This window comes from Artemia sp. Qi Xiang Cuo, chromosome 8, assembly GCF_049724085.1.
Source record: "Artemia sp. Qi Xiang Cuo chromosome 8, ASM4972408v1, whole genome shotgun sequence".
Taxonomy (NCBI): domain Eukaryota; kingdom Metazoa; phylum Arthropoda; class Branchiopoda; order Anostraca; family Artemiidae; genus Artemia; species Artemia sp. Qi Xiang Cuo.
Genome location: NC_142801.1, coordinates 26,338,403 through 26,364,946, shown reverse-complemented (window position 1 = coordinate 26,364,946; position 26,544 = coordinate 26,338,403). Strand labels below are relative to the sequence as shown.

Here is a 26,544-nt window from a genome sequence, read left to right as displayed (position 1 = left end):
TCTTACCCTCCCCCAGTACTCTACTAATGTCAGTGATAGGATTAAAATGACCTATTGTATTAGGTTGACTAGGTGGTGTGTATAACAACCAAACCCAGTGTTTAACCAACCCAACTGACGGACCCCTGATGGGGACTACCACCCCCTTCTTTTTAGAACGAACCCCATCTTCAAATTCAGTGTCATAGTGTACCACAGTAACGCCAATATTTAAGTGGGCCTTATGCCTTTCAAACATGTCAATAGAATGAAGCGTCACTGGGTATTTTCCTTCTAAGCATGAAAAATCTACAATTGGGCAACGGAGCCCTCCTTCACTTGCATACCCCAAGTGACTAAATTCTTCTTGGTAGCGTCCCGAGCGAGAGGCTCGAATGCTGATATGATGAAAGCATATCGGAAACACATATGACCTGTTTCAAAACAAATCCGCTGGACATCTTGACAACCCTCTAGATCAGGATTATATTTTAATTCTACTGCCCTTGGCCCACTCCCACCTCTTAAAATAAAATCTTTCTTTAATTTATATATATTTACACTTAAATTTTCAACAAATAAAACTACTGACTCACTCCCATTTTCGCTATAGTTATCGAGATGCGTTATAATGTGATCGACCCAATCCAAGAAAACTCCCTCAAAATTTTCCAAATTTGAATAAACCAAACGCATCTCGGAATGTATAAAATGATAGTAAACTTCACTTTGTCCCTCATTTAAATAAAACACTTTTAGAACCATGGAGACCTGAAGTGAACCCCTACCCCCCCACACCTTAATTTGAGTCTAAAGAAGTTCACGAATTGTTTATACATAGGCATTAACAATTTAGCTAGTGTCAAAGAAAAAACTACCAGACAACTGCAATTTAAAATGGTCACCAAAAGTCGCATTGTAATCAACTCTATTATTTAAAATTCTGTTGGACAGCTGAAAGTCCGGGAGAGTTGTACTCCCCTCCCCCGCGGGGCTATGAACACCTCCCCCCCGCGGGTCAAAAATATCTGGTGACTGCTACACGTCTGTTGTTCGAAGTGGATTCATTAGGGGATCGGAGGTTTGAGGGTTACCTGTAAAAAAATTTAAAATTTTAAAAGTGTTTGGGCTCCAGTCTCCCTACACAACAGCGCTACTATATAAATTAGTTAAAAAATAATCACACAACTCATCAATATTAAAATGAATTGGATGTAAATCGTCCCATGTTAAATTGTTGGTGGACTTCACGTGTGCCTCCTCTTCTTCACCTTCTTCACTGGACGGCGAATATGGGACCAATGCTCGTCCAATCTATAAATGAAAAATAGCTTATTTTCAAAGTGTTCAAATCATCCCTACTGTTTTTAAAATTTGGATTATTATTGCCTAATAACATTTGGTTAATTCGACTGAAGATAATCTAAGATATGACATAGAAGGCGACAATTTGATCGTTTATTTTCAAAGTGTTAAAAAAAATTTTTTTTTTTTCCGTGGCGCGTCTCGGGGCCCGTGGCGCATCTCTGTGGCGATTTCCCTGTCCCGTGGTGCATCCCTGTGGTGCCTCCCTGGCCCGTGGCGCATCCTGTGGAACTTCCCGGGCCCGTGGTACATCCTGCGGCACGTCCCGAACCCGTGTCGCAGCTCTGTGGTAATTCCCTGACCCGTGGCACTTCCTGTGACGCTTCCCCTGGCCCGTGGCACTTCCCGCAACGCTTACCCGCCACACAGCACCCCCCCCGGACCCACAGGCTCCGCGGTATAAATGAAAAAATAGCTTATTTTCAAAGTGTTCAAATCATCCCCTACTTTTTTTAAAATTTGGATTATTATTTCTTAATAACATTTGGTTAATTCAACTGAAGATAATCTAAGATATGACATAGAAGGCGACAATTTGATCGTTTATTTTAAAATTGTTAAAAAAATTTTTTTTTTTTTTCACGTGGCGCGTCTAGGGGCACGTGGCCCAACTCAGTGACGCTTTACCTACCCCGTGGTGCGTGACGGCGGTGCCATCCGGGCCTGTGGCACATCTCTGTGGCCCTTCCCTGGCCCGTGGCGCATCTCTGTGGCGATTTCCCTGTCCCGTGGCGCATCCTGTGACGCTTCCCCTGGCCCGTGGCACGTCCCGCAACGCGTCCCCGCCACACAGCACCCCCCCGAACCCACTGACTCAGCAGTAAATTACCGACGGCCCCAAAAAAATCGTGTTATATCAAAAGTAATTTCTCTCTACGGCACGACAGGGTCAGTAAAAAACGGAGTTTAATTTTGGTAATACGCCGCGCGAATGTTCAATATGAGACACGTTCCAGGGGTTTAACCTCAATAAACTCATGGAAAAGAGTGAAATAGTCAAAGTAATTTATAAAGTAAATATTTGACAAATAGAATAATCTCTCTCTGAAAACTCATTGGGAAAAATAGGGTATTTCGAGTTTCAAAATGTGATAATTAATTGAAATTACCCATGAAAAATATTCGCTTATGAGTTATCGATGCGATAGCAAAGATTAGAAAAGAGTGGTTTCTCTGCAAAAAAAATATATTTAGATATCTCTGAGGGGAGGCCAGAGAAAATAAGGGTTGGGAGGGGGGTTAATATCTCACAGAGATATACTTTTACACAGTGTTGAAAAATCGGTTTGTTTAGATATTTCTTGGTCCTGAATGATAGAAAAAAGTGAAAAGACAAAAGTAGAGAGTGAAAGGCTCTCTAACAGCTAAAAATAGCTTACTTGATTGAAAAAAAAATACTCACGTCTTCAAATTGATCAATCACTTGACAGAAAGCTGGAGGCTTGACCATTACATGATAGGGAGCCAGGCCTACGGCTTGTCTTGAAGGCCCAGGTAACGTCTGTTGGAGGGTGGAGGGGCCGACGTTAATTTCTTGTGCAGGAGCTGTGACTTGCGTAGCCGGGACAGGGGCTTGCATGGATGGTTGCACTTGGGCAGGCAGTGTGGAGCTGGGGGGCTTCGGCCGAGGAGCATATTGTATAACTGAGGCTCGATTAAGAGTGGCTTGCGTAGGTGGCTGCACTTGGGCAGGCAGTGTGGAGCTGGGGGGCTTCGGCCAGCGACCATATTGGACAACTGTCGCCTTTGCAGGGGGCGCATTATTGGCCCTCGCTTTCTTGGCGGGTGGAGGCGATGGACATTCTTCACAATTTGCCTTAAAAAGAAGAGAAAAAAATTAGTATTTAAATAATTTGCCCCCTTTTTTACAGAAAGAAAGTTAGCATCATCATCCATATAATTTTGTTTTCACTGAACCATTCAAAAGCCGGCCTAGTTTATATATTTATCACACCCCCCAGGAAAAAAACAGACCACTGAAAATAACCCCCACGGAAAATATCCCTGAGAAAAAAGACATGGAAAAATATCCCCTCCCCCCACCACCGAAAGATATGGTAAAAATTATATTCAATTTACACAACAACGTTAAAAAAATTTCGTGAAAAATAATAAGTTCATACTTTTTTAATCTGAGAAAGAATAATTACCGCTCACTGAACCTTTCAAATGCTGGCCTAGTTTATATATTTATCACACCCCCCAGGACAAAATCAGACCACTGAAAATAACCCCCAAGGAAAATATCCCTGACAAAAAATACATGGGAAAATATCCCATCCCCCACCATATATTTTTATTTAAAAATGGAAATTAAATTTACCAATAAAATTTAATAAATTTCGTTAAAAATAATAATTTCATCCTTTTTGAATCTGAGAAAGAAGAATTACAGCTCACGGAACCGGTCAAAGGCCGGCCTAGTTTATATATTTATCACACCCCCCAGGAAAAAAAACCGTACCCTGAAAAAAACCCCACGGACAATATCCATGAGAATAAAGACATGAGAAAATACCCCCTCCCCCACCACCGAAAGATATGGTAAAAATTCTATTCAATTTATGCATAATATAGCATTATATCTTTTTCTTAAACACAATCCCCAGTGATTTTCACATGAAGAAACAGGTTATTTTCACCTTACAATGGATGTGTTAGACTTGACATTCTCTTTTCACGCGAAACTGCTTTTAATTTAACTGGAAAAAGTATCATTTTTTTCAGCGGAAGCTTTTGCTATCCAAATTCATAAGGATTTAGCAAAGCCTTATATAACTTAAAAGGGGTGCCAGTGAATATCAGTAGAAACTTAAATCGTTGCAAGAAATCTGTAATTCAAGCCATTGCAGGCAGTCTAGTATGGTATTGACTGATATTTAACAGTTGCTTTTAGATAAGATACGGAATTTATCGAAAACAGACTTGAGGTTGTAGACCGAGGGGGAAGGAAGGATGGGGTTTACGTAACGAAAAAAGAGCGTATTTTACACTTTTTATCGAGTATGAACATCATATCGTGTTGTGTGTATAGGGGGGGGGGGGGGGTGTAACCCAATATATTATATGGAAAACCACGAAAAAAAAATAATTTTTAAAATAAAAAATTAAAAAAGAAATAAAATTGATAATTTTGGCTGCCAAGACTTCAACTTCATCAAATTTATCCATTGTTGTTTACACAGCGTCAAAATACTTTCTGATAATTGAATCACATTGCATGCCCATTATATACGAAATCTCATGGGGGAATTGTTATGTAACGGGAAAATCATATGTAAGCACGTCTCTGATTGGCTGAGAAGGGGGATGTATCCGACTCGTTGATTGGCTGAGAAGGAAACACGTGATCTAACTGTTTCCTGTTCCAGGACACCTTGACATTCACCCCTAGCATGCACTTGTCCAAAACAACAATAATAAATAAATCCCTCAGACCTAAGATTAAAGAAGCTTTTATGTTTCTTAATTCTCCCATTCGTGAATCGATAATGTCCCCTAGCGATTATGTAAATCAAGTTCACAGGTTAAGCTAGCCAAACAACACTGAAGCCATGTTTGTTTCTTAATTCCCCCTCCGTGGATCAATAATTTTACATAGCGATTATGTAAATCAATTTCTCAGAACAGGCTATACAAACAACAATGAAGCCATGTTTGTTTCTTAATTTCCCCTTCGTGAATCAATAATTTCCCCTAGCGATTATGTAAATCCAAGTGAGAAAATTCCTGTTTTTTCATTCTCATTGAGAAAAACCATAAAACAGACATGAATTGCTGTTGACATCCATAAATGTGACAATGTTCCTGTTTTTCAAATTCTCACTGACAAAAACCATTAAACATCCATGAAAACAGACATAAATGTGAGAAAATTCATGTTTTTCAAATTCTCACTGACAAAACAATAAAACCTCCATAATTTGATGTTGACATCCGAGAACAACATCAAATAAATCGAACAACACACATATCCATCCATTAAAACAACCATAAATGCGACAAAATTCATGTTTTTCCAAGTGAGAAAATTCCTGTTTTTTCATTCTCACTGAGAAAACCATAAACCACGTGGTACTGTTTGTACCTCATGACCCCTCTCTACTAGCAGATGTGAGGATGAGGAAGGGGCATTCCCCCTCATACACGGAATAAGTTCTGCTCATTTTTGGGTTTAACGCTACTACTTTTTTGTACAACCACCCCTCCAAAAAAAAGGCCTGCATATAATCCTTAGGATATATATATATATATATATATATATATATATATATATATATATATATATATATATATAAACTTTACCTCCAGCCTCGTTTGGGAGCTCTCAGAATTAATTCTGTATTTTGTTGAATTAAATCAAACTTACAAAAACTTTCCCCTTTTTGTATCTTTACAAAAAGATAAACGTATCGAACCAAGGGTCCGAGAAGATCGGGAGAGGACTCATTCGATAAAGATTACAATTTTTAAGTGCCTTTTTAAGTGATTAATTAAAAAAAACAAAGTTTTTCGAGGGAAGTAAAGACCGAAGTTGAAACTTAAAACGGACAAGAATTATTACTTCACAGCATATTTAATATATATTAATATAAATAGCACAAATAAACCAACTAATTATGTTTTCCTATGCTTTTATGATTGTACAAAACTAGCGCTTTACTGAAAACACCAAAGTCAAGTATAGGATTACTGATTTAAAGTCAAAAGTGTCAAAAGTGAGTATGTAGCCTGACAACACTAAACGAATCTATAAAGCTTTTCATAGTCTTACACCAGTTGTGACATTAGGAATTTTCAGTATACTCTTAAAATTATCTCAAAAACATAAGCTTGAAACTAAATATTTTTTAATAGCCGCGAAGTAATTGAACAGCATGCAGAAATATTGGATTGATTTATCAAGCAGCATTTTGCTCTCTCACCAGCTATAATACCACTAGTGGGGAATATACAGTCTTAAATTGTAAGAAATATGCTTTAGTATCACTTGAAATGAAGATAATATAAGACATAATATGAACTCTGGAAATTCGATTATTCCTCTCTATACAATAGTGAATTTCAAGCTATGATACAAATTGTAAAGCTAGTCTATAGTTCTAATTCGATCAAGACGGCTTTACTTCGAACTTGTGTACAAATTAATCATGACATGTCCTTTTAAGAATCAAAACGAGAGCCAGTCATTGAACTGAGCTATTGTGCAGAAGTGATACCAAATTAAACTTAAAAAAATAAAGAAAGCCCCAAAATGGATTGTTGCTTTATCTTAAAAGGGATTGATCCTTAAAGGGATTGATAATACTTTGATTCTACAAAAATTTTCCTTAATTGGTTTGCTTTTACTGTACCAAAGCTCCTATACTATTTTGTGTTTTCAGCAAAGCGCTAGTTTTGTATAATCATAAAAGCATAGGGAAACATAATTATTTGGTTTATTTGTACTAGTTATATTAATATATATATTAAATATGCTGTGAAGTAATAATTTTTTTTCGTTTTAAGTTTCAGCTTTGCTCTTTACTTCCCTCGGAAAAACTTAGTTTTTTAAAAATTAATCTTTGTTCATTTTTGATTAAAATTTAATGCAGAAAAAACGCTTCCATCTTCTGTTTATTTATACGGAATAATGTATACTCGTTTTAAGTTTTAGTGTCACTTTTTAGTTTCAGTTGAAAACTTATTTTTAATATAATTTCTAATTATCATCGAACTAGGGGAGTTAAGACAGCTCTAAAAAAATACTGCAAACAACCTCGACAGCAAAGAAAAACTTTTAGTCTATAACATAAAGTTCATTATCCATACTTCACAAAACAATACATTTTTTTCAGGAACGTTTGTTTTCCGATGAGCAAAAAGCTGTTTTTACTCGGCCGACTTTGCCTGAAAAAGCCATAATGAAGACAGGGCTTTATAAACCGCCTTCTGACTAGCAGACACTAGAAGGCTACTGTAACAAAAGATTGCCGTTTAAGGGCTCATTTAAAAGCTTATATTTATAATTAATCACGTTTTATAAATTTGACTTGATAGCACCTTCCCACAAAGTGCACTTTCGGTTGTTTCCCCAACTTTTTTAGTTGAAACAAGCGCCTTTTCCAATAAAAAGGCAATATTATATTCCAATATTATGTGTTTGTAGGTAGTTGAAGGAGATGATTTTTTTTGTTAAATTAATCTCAAATCATAGCATTCGAAAACAAAAAGGACACTAGAACAAAAAAAACAAATAGAAGCGCATCTGTGATAGTAGTATCCACATATAAGGTCCGAAACTAGATGGTATTAAGTGACCAATCCCTCTATACTATGGACCTATAAAGTGTCGTGAATGTTATATTTGGAACTATATATTCAGGGAGGAGATTGTGTAATGCAACCAGACTGGTTTCTGAGGCAACACCTATTTCTGGGCCAATCAGAGATGTACAATGATTTACACAAGAATATTTGCTCAGTTTCACGGGTATATGGCTTACTGCTGGCAGGCATCAATTGATACAGAGGGTACAAGTCTTGTCAGACATGTTTTTCTAGGTTCAATAGCCAAATCTCTAGATCGTCAAATTGCGTATTCAAAGGTGCTCTCTTGGTAAAAATACTAGTTTTGGCCTGGATGTCATATAATCGTGTGTAACAACTCTTTCACCAAAACTCATTTTCTGGACCATTGCCTTTAGTCAAGACTGGTTTGCTTAGGAATGCGTCGTGGGTAATTAAAGAATGAGGAATGGGATGCTATTGTCAAAATTGTATGAGTTGAAAGTTACAACATTTGCGTAAACTAAGTCAATTTGCGAAAAAAGGTATAGCATTTGCATAATGATGCAATGAATGATCTTAATTGGTCATTGAATAATAGGGGTGAAACAGGGCTAGATAACATTTGTAATTGGATTGTAGAAAGGTGGTAAAAAAGGGTTAAACTGCTTGCTAGTATAGGGAATCCCAAAGGGGTGGCTAACTCATAGGCGCTATATTATGAATTTGTAACAGCCTCGTTAGCATCAATCTACAGAAACCGTTACCGATGACGAGATGACATTGTGACTTGACCTAGCTTTAATTCTCGGATGTGTTCTGTATAATACACAAGTACCATTTGAACAGTTTTGTCAATATAAAATATGCTCTAACATTCTAGTATACTAAAAATTTGATACTAATGGAGATGCAGATGTCAAGAAAAGAATTTTAATAAAGAAATTCAGAACAATCTTTTGAACTCCTTAGAAATCGAGTAGTGAGATGATTATAGGTTTGAAGCATCAAGGATCGCAACCATCAATGACCCTAACCACCAAGGACCTCAACCTCCAAAGGTCCCCTATCCCCAACCTCTAAGAGCCCTCCTCCCTCCAAATTTTTGGGCCCCCTACCACATTTTTTATATTTTATTTTTGATTTTTTTTTTGGACTTTTTTTTAAATTTTTTTTAACATGATATTTTTCAACTTTTTTTCACATGTCTTAAACACGTACTTAAAACATGTCTTTAAGTACTTTAAGTAAATGTCTTTTTTTACATACTTAAAACATAAAAAATTCACATATAATATTTTCGAAACTCAAAATGAGAATGGTATAGATATGTTAGTCATGACTTTTACTAATTAGAAAAATAATGTTTGTGGTAGCACTTTTCTTGGACTGAATTTTTTGGACTTGGAAATTATTCAACTTTTTTTACGTATCTTAAAATGACATGAAATACGATTTTGGCTCTTCCAATCGTACTCTATGCTTGCTCAGAGACACGACGCGGTTTTCCCACTGGTACTCTATGGCGGGTTATTGACACTACCTAGTCTATTGCATGTATTATATCAGTAATTTTTACGCAGTGGCAGGATAAACACATAACTCATATCTTTAAAAAGTGAAGATGAAGCATTTTAAGAAAGTGTGTTCACATGAGTGTGATTGTAGCATTGAATGCTGACAAGGAGAAGTATTTAAACTATGAAACAAGTAAAAGTGGTAGGACTATCGGAAACGTATGCGTGCATTGTCATGATAGTAAGGAATAAAATTTCTTTGGAGTACCAAAAAAATTTAACTCTTATGATCATGGATATGCGAGATTAAGATCTCCGGAGATGATTGCACTCAAAGAGAATGCCAACATAAAAATAATAGTTGATGAAGAGGGGCATCTTCTTAGTAGTGCTTGTGGTAACATAATACCCAGTGTTAAACAATATCGTCAGCTTTCGGGTATTAGCATTCAAATGAAAGCAAAGAGGAAAAGAAAGGCCTACTCTTCTACTAATATCATAAACCATATCTTTTCTACGTACCGAAACTGTTACCTGTGTAAAAATAATGTTGTAAGAGACATCGAAATTGCCGGAAAAATAAAAAGGGCATTGGTGGAAAATATCACTAAGGAATATAAAAATGAATCGATGAAAAGCAAAGCATAAGTGAACATTATTACTAGCATATATCAAACACTCAATGAACCAAATCATACCAAAGACTAAACACATATTGAACCTGTCGGTGACACACCAGTAAAAATTGTGTATGACTCAAAATGGAATAATGATTATTCTACTGATTACGAGCTAAGAGAAGACAATACGTACAATATCAAGAGAGAACATGGTGAACTATTTTGAGGAACAGATTCAAAATGTCCAAAGTTGTTCTTTAATCTTAATAATATACAATAATATATTCTTTGTATTGATATTCTACATGACATTATTTCATTAAAAATATATTATGCATTACATTGTTATATGCTCACTCTTTTTAGAGTATGCTAGCATATCAAACGTTTAGAATGTCTATTAAAACATCAGAGATGTAAGAAAAGGAATTTACATACATCATATGTCGGATAAATAGGTTAACATGGAGAAAATCTAAGTATCAGAATGAATAAATTCTTATCAACACCTTTTGTTAGTTAGGTCAGGATAAAATTGATAACTATCTAAGTATCAGAGCGAAAAGATTCCTTATCAACATCCATTACTGGATATTTCGGTTAACATTATCAAAACCTAAATGACAGAGCGATTTAGTTCTGTATCAAAATCTTTTGTCATACACATGGAATAACATTAAGAAAATCTAATTATAAGAGTGAATAAATTTTTACTATCAACATTTTTGTCAGATACATCGGATAAAATTGACTAAATCTAAGTATCATATTGAATAAATTCTGTATCAACATCCTTTGTTTGGATACGTTGGATAACATTGTCAAAATCTATGTATTAGAGTGGATAAATTCTTTATCAACTTTCTTTTGTCTGATACGTCAGATAACAATCAAAAAATCTAAACATCAGGGTGAATAAATTCTTTATCATCGTCTTTTGTATGATATGCATAATAAAATTGAGAAAATCTAAGCATCAGAGTGAATAATATCTTTATCAATGTCTTTTGACACATACGTTTGATAACACTGACCAAATCTAAGTATCGTAAATAATAAATTCCTTATCAACGTTATTTGCTGGATAACTCAGGATAAAAGTGATAAAATCTAAGTATTAGAGCCAATATGTTCCTTATTAAAATCGTTTACCGCAAATATAAGTTAACCTTATCGAAACCTAAGTGTCAGAGTGATTAAATTCTCTATCAACATCTATTGTCAGATATTTGGGATAACATTGACAAAATCTAAGTATCAGAGTGAATAAATTTGTTCTATCAGCATCTTTATCGGATACAATGGATAAAATTGAGAAAACCTAAGCATCAGATAAATAAATTCTTGATCAATTTCATTTACCAGATACGTTTGATAGTGTCAGAATGAATAAATTCTTTATCATTGTCTTTTGTCAGATATGATTGATAAAATTGAGAAAATCTAAGCATCAGAGTGAATAAATTCTTTATCAATGTCTTTTGACGGATCCGTTTGATAACACTGACCAAATCTAAGTATAATAGTTAATAAATTCTATATCAAATTCTTTTGTCGGATACATCAGATAACATTCACAAAATCTAAGTACCAGAGTCAATAAATTCTTTATCAACATGCTTTGTCAGATATGCTTGATAAAATTGAGAAAATCTAAGTATCAGAGTGAATAAATTCTTTATCAATGTCTTTTGACAGATACATTTAATAACACTGCCATAATTTAAGTACCAAATTGAACAAATTCTTTATTAACATTCTTTGTCGATATCATTTGTCGGATACGTCGGATAACATTGACAAAATCTATGTATTAGAATGAATAAATTCTTTATCATCATCCGTTGTCGGATATGTCATTATGAAAAAATTGTAAGTAAGCAACAAACTCTTTCTTGAATTCACCACTTGGATATACAATGCAGACATTTCATTCAAGAAATTATGAAAAAATTGTAATTTCCAGGCTTCATTTGCATGCAATAGATATCGAGAGTTTTATGGCTCCTCCCCGCAATGAATTCAGATGGTTTTTGGATCCATCCCCCACAGCCATACGTCTATTCAACCTTGAGCAAAGGTATAAAAGTTTGATGAAGTACTTCTCTACTTAAATACTACATTAATAGCTTCCAAGAAGATAGGACTGTATGACACAGAATTTATCGGTTTGAAAAAATCATCTTGTGTTGTATTTGAAGGAGCATTTATGTTATTGTCTATGGAACACGAAGAAATTGACTGTTATCATTGGAAAGTGAACTATAATGTGTTCGAGTATGATAAAAGCTTGTGGAGTATTACATTACGTCGTATAAACAGACTGGGATTTTACGATAGAGTGATTACACCACTTAAAAAAAGTGGTCAGGAACTGAGAAATGGTCAGGAGAAAGTCAGTGAAATTTGCAGCTTTTTCGGGGTTGAAGCACTCTACGTAAAGGGTAGTGTACCTACATATAAAGTTTTAATTCAAAAGAATGACCCTAGGATTCCAGTTTTCAATCTAGAAAAATTTAAGTGTTCTAAATTTGAAGGGACTTATCACCGTCCTGAAGACGAAGTTAGGTTTTTCGCACAGTGGACACCGAAGAACATACCTGATCGCGATAAGTGCATAAGACTCGGTAAAAACTACTCTATATCATGGGATCCTCATTTCTGGATGTTCAACAGTGAACTTTAAGTAGTATTTTTCAGGGCCGTATCCAGGAATTTTGTTCGGGGGGGGGGGTACCCGATTTTTTCCTGTGGACTTTGTCTAACATCCTCGAGCAACATTACGTTGGCTCGAGACCGTTAGTACGCCCCTTGCGAACGAGGACGCGTCCACTAGGCATACTTTCGTATCTTTAAGGGGTAAGGGGATTTTTTTTTTTTTAGGAACGCAAAAACAAGACAAGTATTTACATACAATACTACAAAGTAATTTTTTTTTTTTTTAGGAAACAGCAAAAACAGTTAACGCAAAAAGAAGCAAAATAGTAGAAGTAGTCTATATATTTTTTAGTTTTTTTTTAGCTAAAATTAAGGGCAAATATCTATAGAACGAAATCCAGGTGACGATGTTTCTTCCCTGCAAAAATGTCGAATACCTGGTCAGGGCAGATGTCAACGGCCCTATGGACTGCAAGGAAGGCTAAGCCACTCAATCATTCTTCTCCTGTTGAATTTCTCAGCCAGGTATTGAGCCTTCTGAGCGTTAAGAAACTTCTTTTCGGAGTAGTAGTGCTAACAAGTAACGTCGCAAGAACAGCCAGAAGAAGAAAAACATTTGAAAAAAAGGGGGCGTTGCATGCCTGAAGTGAAGACACAGCACAAGTAGGCCTCTCTGATACCGGAACCTTCTCCCACTTGATGCGCCATAGCTCAATCTCTTGCTTCAGACAGTCTGACTGGGGAAGAATATCGCCGTACAATTCAACCAATGACTCCAGGTTTAATGCCTTCAGATCGACAGAGACAATTTTGGCAGGAGAAAAGACGCTCAGATTTGACAGCAGTTTCTGGTGAAGCACAATTCGTTCTTTCAGATCGAAAGTGAAGGGGTACAGGAAAGGAATAAAGAGCGAGGTTCTACAGTGGTTGAGAAAGTCTGGATCGTCTGCATGCATACTCTGGCCACCTCTCGTCCTTGGACGAGTCATCTCCAGTCCTAAGTCAGTGGCAAAACGCTGAGCTTCGTCGAAAATAGACGTGAAAGCAGTAGCAGCATTTCCTCGCATTTCCTTTGTTTCTGAAAAGACAGTTTCCACGTGCCTGCATGCAGCTGCCAAATCACAGTCAACTGACTGAAGGTTCTTGCACAGTGGAAGCGTAAGGCAGAAAAGCTCTTTGACCACATGGAGAAACAAAACAAATTGCGACTGGTTCATCGTGTCCAAGAACTGCGCCGCTTTAACAGAAGTTTCTGCATTTCCGTTCTCTTCAAGAGCTTCCAGGGATCGCAGGATTGGTCGGTACAGCTCAATAAAACGTACGACTAAATCGTGGCATTCCACCCATCTTGTTTCCCAGAGTCCTGTTAGAGTATGTTTCCTCGAATCCGGTAGTATTTCGTTGACCTTCTCTTTTAAATTCTGTGTCCTGAGTGGGGAAGTATGGTAAAAACTGCAGACTTGTGACAAGACACAGAAGAGATTCTTCAACACCAGAATAGAGTATACAGAAGAGATGACCAGGTTGAGACTGTGCGCACTACAATGGACGTAAAGCGCCTTCGGATACTTTTCATTTATAACAGCCTAGACACCCCTAAGATGCCCACTCATCGCTGCTGCACCGTCATATCCCTGACCAACCATCTTGTTCAGATTAAGACCAAGACTTTCGAGAAATCACAGGATTGATTAATAGCTTCCAAGATGATAGGACTGTATGACACAGAATTTATCGGTTTGAAAAAATCATCTTGTGGTGTTGTATTTGAATGTGTATTTTTATTATTGTCTATGGAACTCGAGAAAATTGACTGTTATCATTGGATAGTGAACTATAATATGTTTGAGTATAATGAAAGCTTGTGGAGTACTACATTACGTCGTATAAACAGACTGGGATTTTAAGATAGAGTGATTAAACACATAATAAAAAAGTTCAAGAACTGAGAAATGGTCAGGAGAAAGTCAGTGAAATTTGCAGCTTTTTCGGGGTTGAAGCACTATACATAAAGGGTATTGTACCTAGAGATAAAGTTTTAATTCAAAAGAATGACCCTAGGATTCCAGTTTTCAATCTAGAAAAATTTAAGTGTTCTAAATTTGAAGGGACTTATCACCGTCCTGAAGACGAAGTTAGGTTTTTCGCGCAGTGGATACCGAAGAACATACCTGATCGCGATAAGTGCATAAGACTCGGTAAAAACTACTCTATATCATGGGATCCTCGTTTCTGGATGTTCAACAGTGAACTTTAAGTAGTATTTTTCAGGGCCGTATCCAGGATTTTTGTTCGGGGGGGGGGGAACCAGAAACTGGGGTCAAATCAGAAACTGGGGTAAAACCAAAGAAGTCCTCATGCAGGTTCCCTTTGAAAGTGTAGCGGGCGCAAACATACAGCTGCTCGGTATTCGAAACGTCCGCCGTTTTATCGGCAAGTACCGAAAAGCATGAACTTGCGTTTACTCTTTCCACAATAGACTGCTGAAGAAGCTCCCCGGATGCGGCGATAATATCATTCTGGATGATGGGAGAAAGATATGTGGCATTGCCGGCTGCAGAAAAAAGATGGTTCTTCAGAACATCGTCACCGTGTCTCCCCCTCAGCCGCAGTAGTGCACGGAAGTTGCCATTATTGTGAGAAGGTTCTGGATCCGAGACCGAAATGGGGCCGGAATCGTTGGTACCACGAAGGCCAAGCTCTTGCCACCCACAAACTTTCACCGTCTCAACAATTGGTCGCAACTTCTGGCGATTTTTTTGAACCTGCGCTTTCCTCGCCTTGTCTAGTTGGTGCACAATATTTTTCTACCTTTTCTCCTAGACAGAAATGAAGTTTTCAGCCGATACGATGCAGTTTCTATGAAACTCTGCTTGTTGGTGAGCTATGAAGCAATCTATCGCATCCTTCCAGTTCCTAAATGGTTTGGTGACTAGATTCCCCAAGCGCTGGTGGCAGCCTTTGCCAGCTGTCTGACGAGAACAGAGCGAAAAAATCTGCAAAAGCAGCGTCCTCAGAAGGAGAGTAGGGCAACCAACTGAAACGAGCAAGCCAAGGTAACTGAAACTTCAGCTTCCGTTTTTCGGATACTGGAAAAATGTAGGAGATATCTGGAGTTCAAGGGCTCTTCAGCAAACGAAGTTTAGTATTTGCATCGAGACTGGAGTATTTGTTGACAAAACGACCGATGTCATTTGCAAACAACGACAGACACTGGGTTGGTGCAGGTGCGTGTTGTGTCGTGGTTGGTTCCAGTGTGCGTGATTCAGAAGCTTCAACGATGGCTCCAGTGCCCTTCAGATCCACAGGTGTAGATGAATGCTCCGCAGACACCCCGCTAACGCCACTGTCAAAAACAGCCCTGGTCCGCTTGGGCTTGAAAAACGACATAATGTCACACTTCCTCTTCATATTTAAAATCACTCTTCTCTTATCCAAGTCCGAAATTGAACTGAACTTACAATCTTGCACTCTCTTATAACATTTACCTCGATCCCCCATTAATCCTAATTCACTATGCAAGGTCTGACCTTGCATAATAAGGCGAACATAGGGTTCCCAATTGCATAAGCTGATTACAACCGTTTACCCACAAAATTGCAATAGGATTTTTGTATGCCACAAAATGCAATAGGATAATAGGGCAAATTAACACTAATTTACTATGCAAGGTCAGGTGAACATGGGGCTACTTACGGATACCTAGATGCGTAAGCTGATCAGAACCGTTTACCCACAAAATGCAATAGGATTTAGTGTGGGAGCATATTTTTTTCTGGTAAGGTTTTGTCTTTATAGGTATTTGTTAGACTAATTTTTAACTCGGTCAATTTTTTTTTTTTTTTTGGGGGGGGGGGGTTAAAACCGTGTAACTCCCCTGGATACGGCCTTGGTATTTTTATGTAAATATGTGTTTTTTCAAAAAATCTTTTAATATGTTTAAGCAATAAATATCATTAAGCTTAGCCCGTCTTTATTGTTTAGAATAGTTATATTCATTCATTAAATTATGAAGAAATTGTAAGTAAGTTATAATCTCTTTCTTAAATTTACCTCTTGGATACACAATATGGAAATTTCATTCAAGAAATCATGAAAATTTGTAAGTAAGTAATAAACTCTTTATTGAATTTACCTCTTGGATACACAATACGGTAATTTCATTCAAGAACTTATGAAAAAGTTATAAGTAAGTAACAAACTGTTTCTTGAAGTCACCCCTTGGATACACGACGCAGATATTTCATTCAAGAAATTATGAAAAAATTCTAATTAAGTAACAATCTCTTTCTTGAATTCACCTCTTGGATACACAATACGGAAATTTCATTCAAGAAATTATGAAAAGATTGTAAGTAAGTAAAAAAACTCTTTATTGATTTCACCTCTTGGATACACAATACAGATATTTAATTCAAGAAATTAGGGAGAAATCGTAAGTAAGTAACAAAATCTTTATTTTTTTCACCTCTTGGATACACAATACGGAAATTTCACTCAAAAAATTAGGAAAAAATCGTAAGTAAGTAACAAACTCTTTCTTGAAGTCATATCTTGGATACACAATGCAGAAATTTCGTTCAAGACATTATGACAAAATTCTAAGTAAGTAACAAACTCTTTCTCGAATTCGCCTTTTGGATGTACAATACAGAAATTTAATTCAGGAAATTGTGAAAAAAATTGTAAACAAACTCTTTCTTGAATTCACTTCCTGGAAAGACAATACAGAAATTTCATTCAGGAAATTATGAAAAAATTGCAAGTAAGTAATAAACTCTTTCTTGTATTCTCATCCTGGATACACAATACAGAATTTTCATTCAAGAAATTATAAAAAAAAATTGTAAGTAAGTAACAAACTCTTTCTTGAATTTAGCTCTTGGATACACAATACGGAAATTTCATTCAAGAAATTATAAAAAAAATTGTAAGTAAGTAAGTAACAAACTCTTTCTTGAATTCGCCTCTCTGATACACAATACAGAAATTTCATTCAAGAAATTATGAAAAAATTGTAAGTAAGTACCAAACTCTTTCTTGAATTCGCCTCTTGGATACACAATACAAAAATTTCATTCAAGGAATTATGAAAACATTGTAAGTAAGTAACAAACTCCTTCTTGAATTCACCTCTTGGATATACAATAAAGACATTTCATTCAATAAATTATTAAAAAATGTAAGTAAGAAACTATTTCTTGAATTCCCTTCTTCGATACACAATACATACTTCTTATTCAAGAAATTATGAAAAATTTTAAGTTGGTAACAAATTTTTTCTTGAATTCACCTCTTTCAAACACAGTACAGAAATTTAAATCATAGATTCATGAAAAAATTGTAAGTTAGGAAGTAACGAAGTCATTCTTGAACTCACTTCTTGAATAACCAATACGGAAATTTCATTCATGAAATTATGAAAAAATTGTATGTAAGTAACAAACTTTTTTTTAATTCACCTCTTGAATACACTATACAGAAATTTCATTCAAGAAACTATAAAAAAATTTTAAGTAAGTAAATAACAAACTCTTTATTGAATTCGCCTCAGGGGCCTAGTGAGAGAGACACACAAAAAGTTAGGTTCATTTATATTTACTTATCGTGACGCATAGAGTACGATTGGTACAGCCGCAAGCATATTTCATGTTGTTTTAGATGGCAGCACACCTGCTCAGACACACAGTCATAGTGAGAGAGACATGCAAAAAGTTAGGTTAATTTAGGTTTACTTAGAGTTTTGCGCCACTCTAAGTAAACCTAAAATAACCTAATTTTTTGCATGTGTTTTTCACTAGGCCCCTGAGGCGAATTCAATAAAGAGTTTGTTACTTACTTACTTACAATTTTTTTCCATAGTTTATTGAATGAAATTTATGTATTGTGTCTTCAAGAGGTGAATTCAAAAAGATTTTGTTACTTACTTACAATTTTTTCTAAATGTCATGAATGAAATTTCTGTATTGTGCATTCAAGAGGTGAATTCAAGAATGAGTTTATTATTTACTTACAATTTTTTCATGATTTCGTGATTGAAATTTCTGTATTGTTTATCCAAAAGGTGAATTCAAGAAAGAGTTTGTTACCTACTTACAATTTTTTCATATTTTCTTGAATGAGATGTCTGCATTGTGTATCCAAGAGGTGAATTCAAGAAAGATTTTGTTACTTACTTACATTTTTTCATAATTGCTTGAATGAAATGTTTGAAAAAAATTGTAAACAAACTCTTTCTTGAATTCGCTTCCTGGACAGACAATACAGCAATTTCATTCAAGAAATAAAGAAAAAACTGTAAGTAAGTAACAAATTCTTTCTTGAATTCTCCTCCTGGATACACAATACAGACATTTCATTCAAGAAATTATGAAAAAATTGTAAGTAAGTAACAAATTCTTTCTTGAATTCATCTCTTGAATACACAATACGGACATTTCATTCAAGAAATTATAAAAAATTGTAAGTAAGTAAGTAACAAACTCTATCTTGAATTCGCCTCATGGATACACAATACATAAATTTCATTCAAGAAATTATGTAAAAATTGTAAATAAGTAACAAACTCGTTCTTGAATTCGCCTCATGGATGCACAATACAGAAATTCATTCAAGACATAATGAAAAAATTGTAAGTAAGTAACAAACTCTTTCTTGAATTCGCCTCTTAGATACACAATACAGAAATTTCATTCAAGAAATTATGAAAAAAATTTTAAGTAAGTAACAAACTCCTTCTTGAATTCACCTCTTGGATACACATTAGAGACATTTCATTCAAGAAATTATGAAAAAAATGTAAGTAAGTAACAAACTCTTTCTTAAATTCACCTCTTGGATACACAATACAGACATTTTTTTTTGACTTGTTTGAATTCGAGCAAAACATATTGTTTGAAATCAAATTCTTTTTTACAGTGCAGCTTTTCCACTTGAGACACAACACCAAAAGTGCCATTTTTAGTGCCATTTGATCTCGATGATGGTGGAACTTATATGAAAGACGTAGATATGTGCAATATCTTTTATATGAGCTATAAAAGATCTACCAACGATATTTTGGTAGCCTGCTAGTGCCATCCTTTGAGAAATAGCACAAAAAGCGCCATTTTAGTGCCATATGGCACTTGCGGAGGGCAGATTTTTGTAAAAAGAACGTGGGTATGAGAAATAAATTTTGAATAAGCCATTAAGAATTTCTTTATGATGTTTTGGTAGCTCGCTAGACCTGTTGAAAAAAACAAAAACAGAAAAACGGGAGACAGATCAGTTCTACCGATGCAGATCAGTGCGATTCGGTGGGGGCCCTATTTAACCCTTCCTGCGGGTACCCGGTCCAACCATACAAGCGGCCTATCATTCCTGCGGATGCCCTGTCCCACCATACAATCTGCCTATCATTCCTGCGGATGCCCTGTCCCGCAATAAAAGAGGGCATTGGAGACATCAATTCTATCGACCATCGGGCATGATGGCATGATGGACCGTTCCGGAGCGATGAGGATTTCCTAGAATTCTTCCGTAAGAATGCCAACATTTCAAGCATCCATCCTTACATCAAGACGTTTTTCAGGAACATTTTTTCTCATCGAAAGAAATGCTATTAATTAAACAAAACACATAGGAAACCGTTTCATGCATACCGTGATATCTTGAGGTTTCCGATAAGAAATGTTTCTGTAAGAATACCAAGATTTTGGCGGGGCTTCCGGTCCTTATCTTAATCCAATGTTCCGTTATAAAAGAACATAGGTCATTGCTTTTGTTCAGTTGATACTCGAATTTGAACTAATAATAGGGTTTGAACCAAGGGGACTTGTGATGATGAATGCTATAAGCAGTAAGAAGTAAGTGATTTATTTTCCATGGTATTCTTAGTGGGTGGCGGGACTAACTCTAATATAGTTTATCAAATGGGATTCACAGTCCACTATAGTTAACGAAATGTATAGTTTTAAAATCTTCATACACTACTATTGAGCTAATGGATTCAATCCGTGGAATATTTTGAACCGATTTCATTCATAAGGTGGCTCTTTAAAAAGAATGTTTACTCGATTTTATGGGTTTGGACGTTATATATAATCGTTAGTTTTAAAAAAAATGTTTTCTTTCTAGTACTTATTCATAATCTTTTGTATTAAGTCCATGGGTTATTATTGAACCCAAGCCTTAACATTAATAATATTAAAATATATATTATGAGTGTGACAGTGCCCATACTCCCATTTAAAATTTTCCTGGTTATGAACTTAAAAAGCACGTAGTATCTAAATGAACTTGAAAAGAGTCCATCTCACCACTCCCGGGTCCAAAGTCCCCCATTCAGGGCCTTAAGACCCCGAACAGGGTCCCAAGCCCTATGCCTGGCTCCTAAGCCCCAAACTAGGGTCCTAAGTCCCTAATCAATACCCTTCCATCCACCCTCCAGAACGCCCCACTTCAAGACTCCCCTCCCCTATAGGCACCCCTCCCCTCCACGCCCCCTCATTCCACCTTTTTTGACATTTTTTTTTCATTTTTTTTCCATGTGTTAAAATTACATCAGATAGACATTTCGCATACTTTTTCATTGTCCGTTTATACTTATTAAGACACTCGGTGAAGATAAAAGATTTGCAATGCTTAACTTTGAAAAAAATGAACTTTAAATTGTAGTATAAAGGAAATACTTAAAGGATTCTGAAATCTACAATCCTTTTATGTCCAAAAATCAGAAAAAGTTTCGATGCAAAGTTTTTAAACCTAACATAGTGTAAATAAGAAGCAGCATTAAAACTTAAAACGAACAGAAATGTTTTCATATATGAGGGGAGATTACCCACACATCGTGACTCCACACTCAGAAGTCACATTAAAGAGGCCATGCAAGATAAATTTGCATTGTTCATTTATACTTATTAAGACACTCACTGAAGATAAAGATTTTCAATGCTTAACTTTGAAAAGAATGAACTTTAAATTGTAGTATAAAGGCAACATTTAAAGAGCTCTGAAATTCTAAATCCTTTTATCTCCGAAATAAAAAAAAATCGATGCATAGCTTTTAAACCTAACATAGTGTAAGTAAGGAGCAGCATTAAAACTTAAAACGCACAGAAATTTTTTCATATATGAGGGAGGATTGTCCACTAATCGATATTCCACACTCTAATATTTAAAAAAAAATCACACTATAAAATTCAGAAATTTACAATCCTTTTATGTCCGAAATTTAAAAAATAGAAATTCCGATACAGAGCTTTGAAACCTAACATAGTGTAAGTAAGGAGCATCATTAAAACTTAGAATGAATAGAAAATTTTCCATTTAAAAGGGAAGATTGCCCACATTTCGATACTTCACACTCACAATTCTCATTAAAGAGCCCCTGCGAGACAAATTTTCATTGTTCGTTTATACTTTTTAAAATAGTTGGTGAAGATAAAAGAACTTTAAATTGTAGTATAAAGGTAATATTAAAACAATTCTGAAATTTACAATCCTTTTATTCCGAAACTCAAAAACAAATATTCGATGCATAGTTTTGAAACCTAATATAGTGTAAGTAATGAACAGCATTAAAAATTAAAACGAACAGAAATTTTTCCATATATGAGGGGGGATTGCCCATACATTGATACTCCATACTCTTACTTCTCATTAAAGAGCCTATACGATATAAATTTAAACACTTTATAAGACACTCTGTGAAGATAATGATGCTCTTGTCACTCCCTAGCCCTGTTAGAAAAAAAAGAATAAAAAAGGGAGACAGATCAGTGCTACCGATGCAAAAATTGATTTTCTTAGCTGTTCAAGGAGGGGGACTGTAAATTCCATGTAAACTGTTTTCAACCATGCTTATTCCAATGGTACATTTTTTTATTTTATCTAACTTCGTCTTCGAGGGGTTTCAGGCGGTTTTTCGATATCACCATAAATTGTTTTTCGCAGTGAACTTTTACTTTTAAGACAAACCGAAATAATAGTCCTCATTCCTGAATCAGTATCAGATTTCAATTTTTTCACTAGATAGTTTTTTTCCAAACACGGTTTTTAACTTTTTGTTACTATGGGCTGTGGTTTGCTCTTTACTAGGTTGCAGCAGGTCTCAACCTGTATATTATTTTGTAATATACTAGTGTTGGTGAGTCTGTCAGTAGAGTGTAGGCATTAAAATCCCAGGGCGTCAAGTTCGAACTTCATTCAGGGCAACGTTTTTGTATAAATGAATGATGCTGGTTTCTAGGAAAGTAATAAGGTTTAAAAACAAACTTGTAGTGCCCTAGTAATATTTAATTGGGTTAGCCTTCGTTTATTTGCGGTTTGATGTTTTCAAGTGTATTTTTGAAGTTTTTGTAGGAAACACATGATTTAGGATGTTTACTTGTCCTGTTTCGTGGTTTAGCTTGTCGGTGTTAGTTTTGTTGGTGCTTCCAAGTAAATTTTGCAAGTTTTTCTTTTGAAAAATATTATTTAGGATGTTTAGTTTTGCTGTTTCGTGGTTTAGCTTGTCTGTTTTAGCATTGTTAGTGTGTCAAAGTTTATTTTGGGAGTTTCTCGTTTGATACGTAATATTTAGGATGTTTAGTTGTTCTCTTTCATGACTTGGCTTGTATGTGTTAGCTTTGTTGTATGTGTTAGCTTGTATGTGTTAGATTTAGTTCTGCTGTCTCGTGGTTAAGCTTGTCTATGTTAGCTTTGTTGGTGTTTCAAAAAGTGTTTTGGAAGAAGTTGCTAAGTCTTACTGTTTCGTAATTTGGCTTATCCCTGAAGAAGTTGTTTAGTTCTGCTTTTTTTTCGGTTTATATTGTCTTTGTTAGCTTTCTTGGTGTTTCCAAGTGTATTTTGGAAGTTTTTTTGTTTGAAACATAAGATTTAGGATGTTTAGTTATGTTGTTTCGAGAGTTAGCTTAGTTGTGTTTGCGTTTTTGATGTTTACAAGGTTGTTTTGGAAGTTTTTGTTTGAAACAAATGATTTAGAACGTTTACCTCTCCTATTTCGTGTTTTAGATTGTCTGTGTTAGCTTGGTTGGTGGGTCCAGGTCTTTTTTAGAAGTTCTACGTTTTAAAAGTCAGATTTAGGATGTTTAGTTGTGCTCTTTCGTGGCTTAGCTTGTATGTGTTAGCTTTGTTGATGTTTAAAAGAGTATTTAGAAAGAAGTTGCTTAGTTCTGCTGTTTCGTGGTTTAGCTTGTCTGAGCTAGCTTTCTTGGGGTCTCCAAGTGTATTTTTGAAGTTTTTTTAAACATATGAGTTAGGATGTCTACTTGTGCTGTTTTATGGTCTAGCTTGTCTGTTTTAGCTTTGTTGGTGATTCCAAGCGTATTTTGGAAGTTTTTCATTTAAAACGTATGATTTACGATGTTTAGTTGTGCTCTTTCGTGGTTTACCTTGTCTATTTTGGCTTTGTTGATATTTTCAAGTGCATTTTGGACTTTTTCTTTCGGATCGTATGATTTAGGATGTCTAGTTGTGCTCTTCTGCAGTTTAGCTTGTCTGCGTTAGCTTTGTTGGTGTTTCCAAGCGTATTTTAGAAATTGTTTAGTTTTGCTCTTTCGTTGTTTAGCTTGTCTGTGTTAGCATTGTTGGTGTTTCCAAGTGTTATTTGGAAGTTTTCGTTTGAAACATAAGATTTAGGATGTTTAGTTATGTTGTTTCGAGAGTTAGCTTAGTTGTGTTTGCGTTTTTGATGTTTACAAGGTTGTTTTGGAAGTTTTTGTTTGAAACAAATGATTTAGGACGTTTACCTCTCCTATTTCGTGGTTTAGCTTGCCTGTGTTAGCTTGGTTGGTGCGTCCAAGTGTATTTTAGAATTTCTTCGTTTGAAACGTAAGATTTAGGATGTTTAGTTGTGTTCTTTCGTGGTTTAGCTTGTAGGTGTTAGCTTTGTTGATGTTTCAAAGAGTACTTTATAAAAAGTTGTTCAGTTCTGGTGTTTCGTGGTTTAGCTTGTCTAAGTTAGCTTTGTTGGTGTTTCCAAGTGTATTTTTGAAGTTTTTTTAAACATATGAGTTAGGATGTCTACTTGTGCTGTTTTATGGTCTAGCTTGTCTGTTTTAGCTTTGTTGGTGATTCCAAGCGTATTTTGGAAGTTTTTCATTTAAAACGTATGATTTAGAATGTTTAGTTTTGGTGTTTCATGGTTTAGCTTGTTTGTGTTAGCTTTGTTAGTGTTTCCAATTGCATTTTGGACTTTTTAGTTCGAAACGTATGATTTAGGATGTTTAGTTCGTGTTATTCTGCAGTTTAGCTTGTCTGCGTTAGCTTTGTTGGTGTTTCCAAGCGTATTTTAGAAATTGTTTAGTTTTGCTCTTTCGTTGTTTAGCTTGTCTGTGTTAGCATTGTTGGTGTTTCCAAGTGTTATTTGGAAGTTTTCGTTTGAAAAATAAGGTTTAGGATGTTTATTTGTGTTGTTTCATGGTTTAGCTTGTCTATGTTAGCGTTCTTGATGTTTCCAAATGCATTTTCGACGTTTTCGTTTGAAAAATATAATTTAGGATGTACATTTGTTCTGTTTATGTTGTTTAGCTTGTCTGTGTTAGCTTTTTTGGTGTTTCAAAGAGTATTTTTGAAGGAATTGTTTAGTTTTGCTTTTTCGTGGTTTAGTGTGTCTGTGTTATCATTGTTCGTGTTTCCAAGTGTATTTTGTAAGTTTTCGTTGGAAACGTAAGATTTCTTAAAATAAACAACTTCTGCCAAAATTCACAATTCACTTTGAATCACTAACAAAGCTAACACAGACAAGTCAAACAACAAAACAACACAACTAAACATCCTAAATCTCACGTTTCAAACGAGTAACTAGCAAAAGACACTTGTAAACACTAGCAATGCTAGAAAAGACAAGCTAAACCATCAAACAGCAAAACTAAACAAAACAGCACAAGAAGCAGCGAAACAAAAAAGCACAAGCAGATAAGCTACGCAATGAAACAGCAGAACTAAACAGCTTCTGCCATAGTACTCTTTGAAACAGTAGAGAAATACCAAAAACGCTAACACAGACAAGCTAAACCATGAAACAGGGCGGCTAAACATCCTAAATCGTACTTTGCTAACAAAAAACTTCAAAAGTACACCTGGAAACACCAACAAAAATAAAACAGACAAGCTAAACCACGAAACAGCAAAACTAAAAATCCTAAATCATATATTTCAAACGAAAAAACTACCAAAATACACTTGGAAGCACCAACAAAACTAACCCCGACCAGCTAAACCACGAAACAGAACAAGTAAACAACCTAACTGATATGTTTCAGGCGAAAACTTCCAAAATACACTTGGAAACACCAACCATATTAGCACAGACAAACTAAACCACAAAACAGAAAAACTAAACAATTTTTTTCCAAAATAGTCTTTGAAACACCAAGAAAGCTAACACGGACAAGCTAAACTATCCAACAGCAGAACTAAACATCCTAAATCATACGTTTAAAATTAAAACTTACAAAATACACTAGGAAACACCAACAAAGCTAAATGAAACAAACTAAATCCTGAAACAGCACAACAAAACACCCTAAATCAAACATTTCAAACGAAAGACTTTCAAAAATACACTTGGAAAGACCAACAAGCCTAACACAGACATGCTAAACCATGAAACAGGACGACTAAAAGTCCTAAATCCTACTTTTCAAACAAAAAACTTCCAAAATAGACCTAGAAACAGCAACAAAGCTAACACAGACAAGCTAAATCACGAAAACGCATAAAAAATATATTAAATCATATTTATCAAATGAAAAACTTTCGAAATACACATGGAAACACCAATAAGGCTAAAACAGACAAGCTAAACCATAAAAAAGCAAAACTAAACGTCCTAAATCATACGCTTCAAACGAAGAACTTCCAAAACACACTTGGAATTACCAATAAAGATAACTCAGACAAGCTAGACGACAAACCAGCACAAGCAGACATCCTAAATCATACGTGTTAAACACAAACTTCCAAAATAAACTTGAAAATACCAAAAAAGCTAACACAGACAAGCTAAACCATGAAACAGCAAAACTAAACAACTTCTTCCAAAATACTCTTTGAAACATCCACAAAGCTAACACAGACAAGAAAAACCACGAAAGAACACAACTAAACATCTTAAATCTTACGTTTCCAACGAACAACTTCCAAAATACAAT

General features: G+C 35.4%; 1 protein-coding gene across 1 annotated transcript; it reads right to left on the bottom strand.

Moving 5' to 3' along the window:
• Positions 1–1,119: 1,119 nt before the first annotated feature.
• On the bottom strand, positions 1,120–26,323 carry LOC148949284 (uncharacterized). The gene is made up of 3 exons (XM_089092670.1): positions 26,273–26,323; positions 2,747–3,160; positions 1,120–1,293 (listed from the first exon to the last, which is right to left on the bottom strand). The coding sequence occupies exons 1-3, from the start codon at positions 26,321–26,323 to the stop codon at positions 1,120–1,122; spliced, it is 639 nt and encodes a 212-aa protein (XP_088948796.1).
• Between the last annotated feature and the right edge of the window lie 221 nt (positions 26,324–26,544).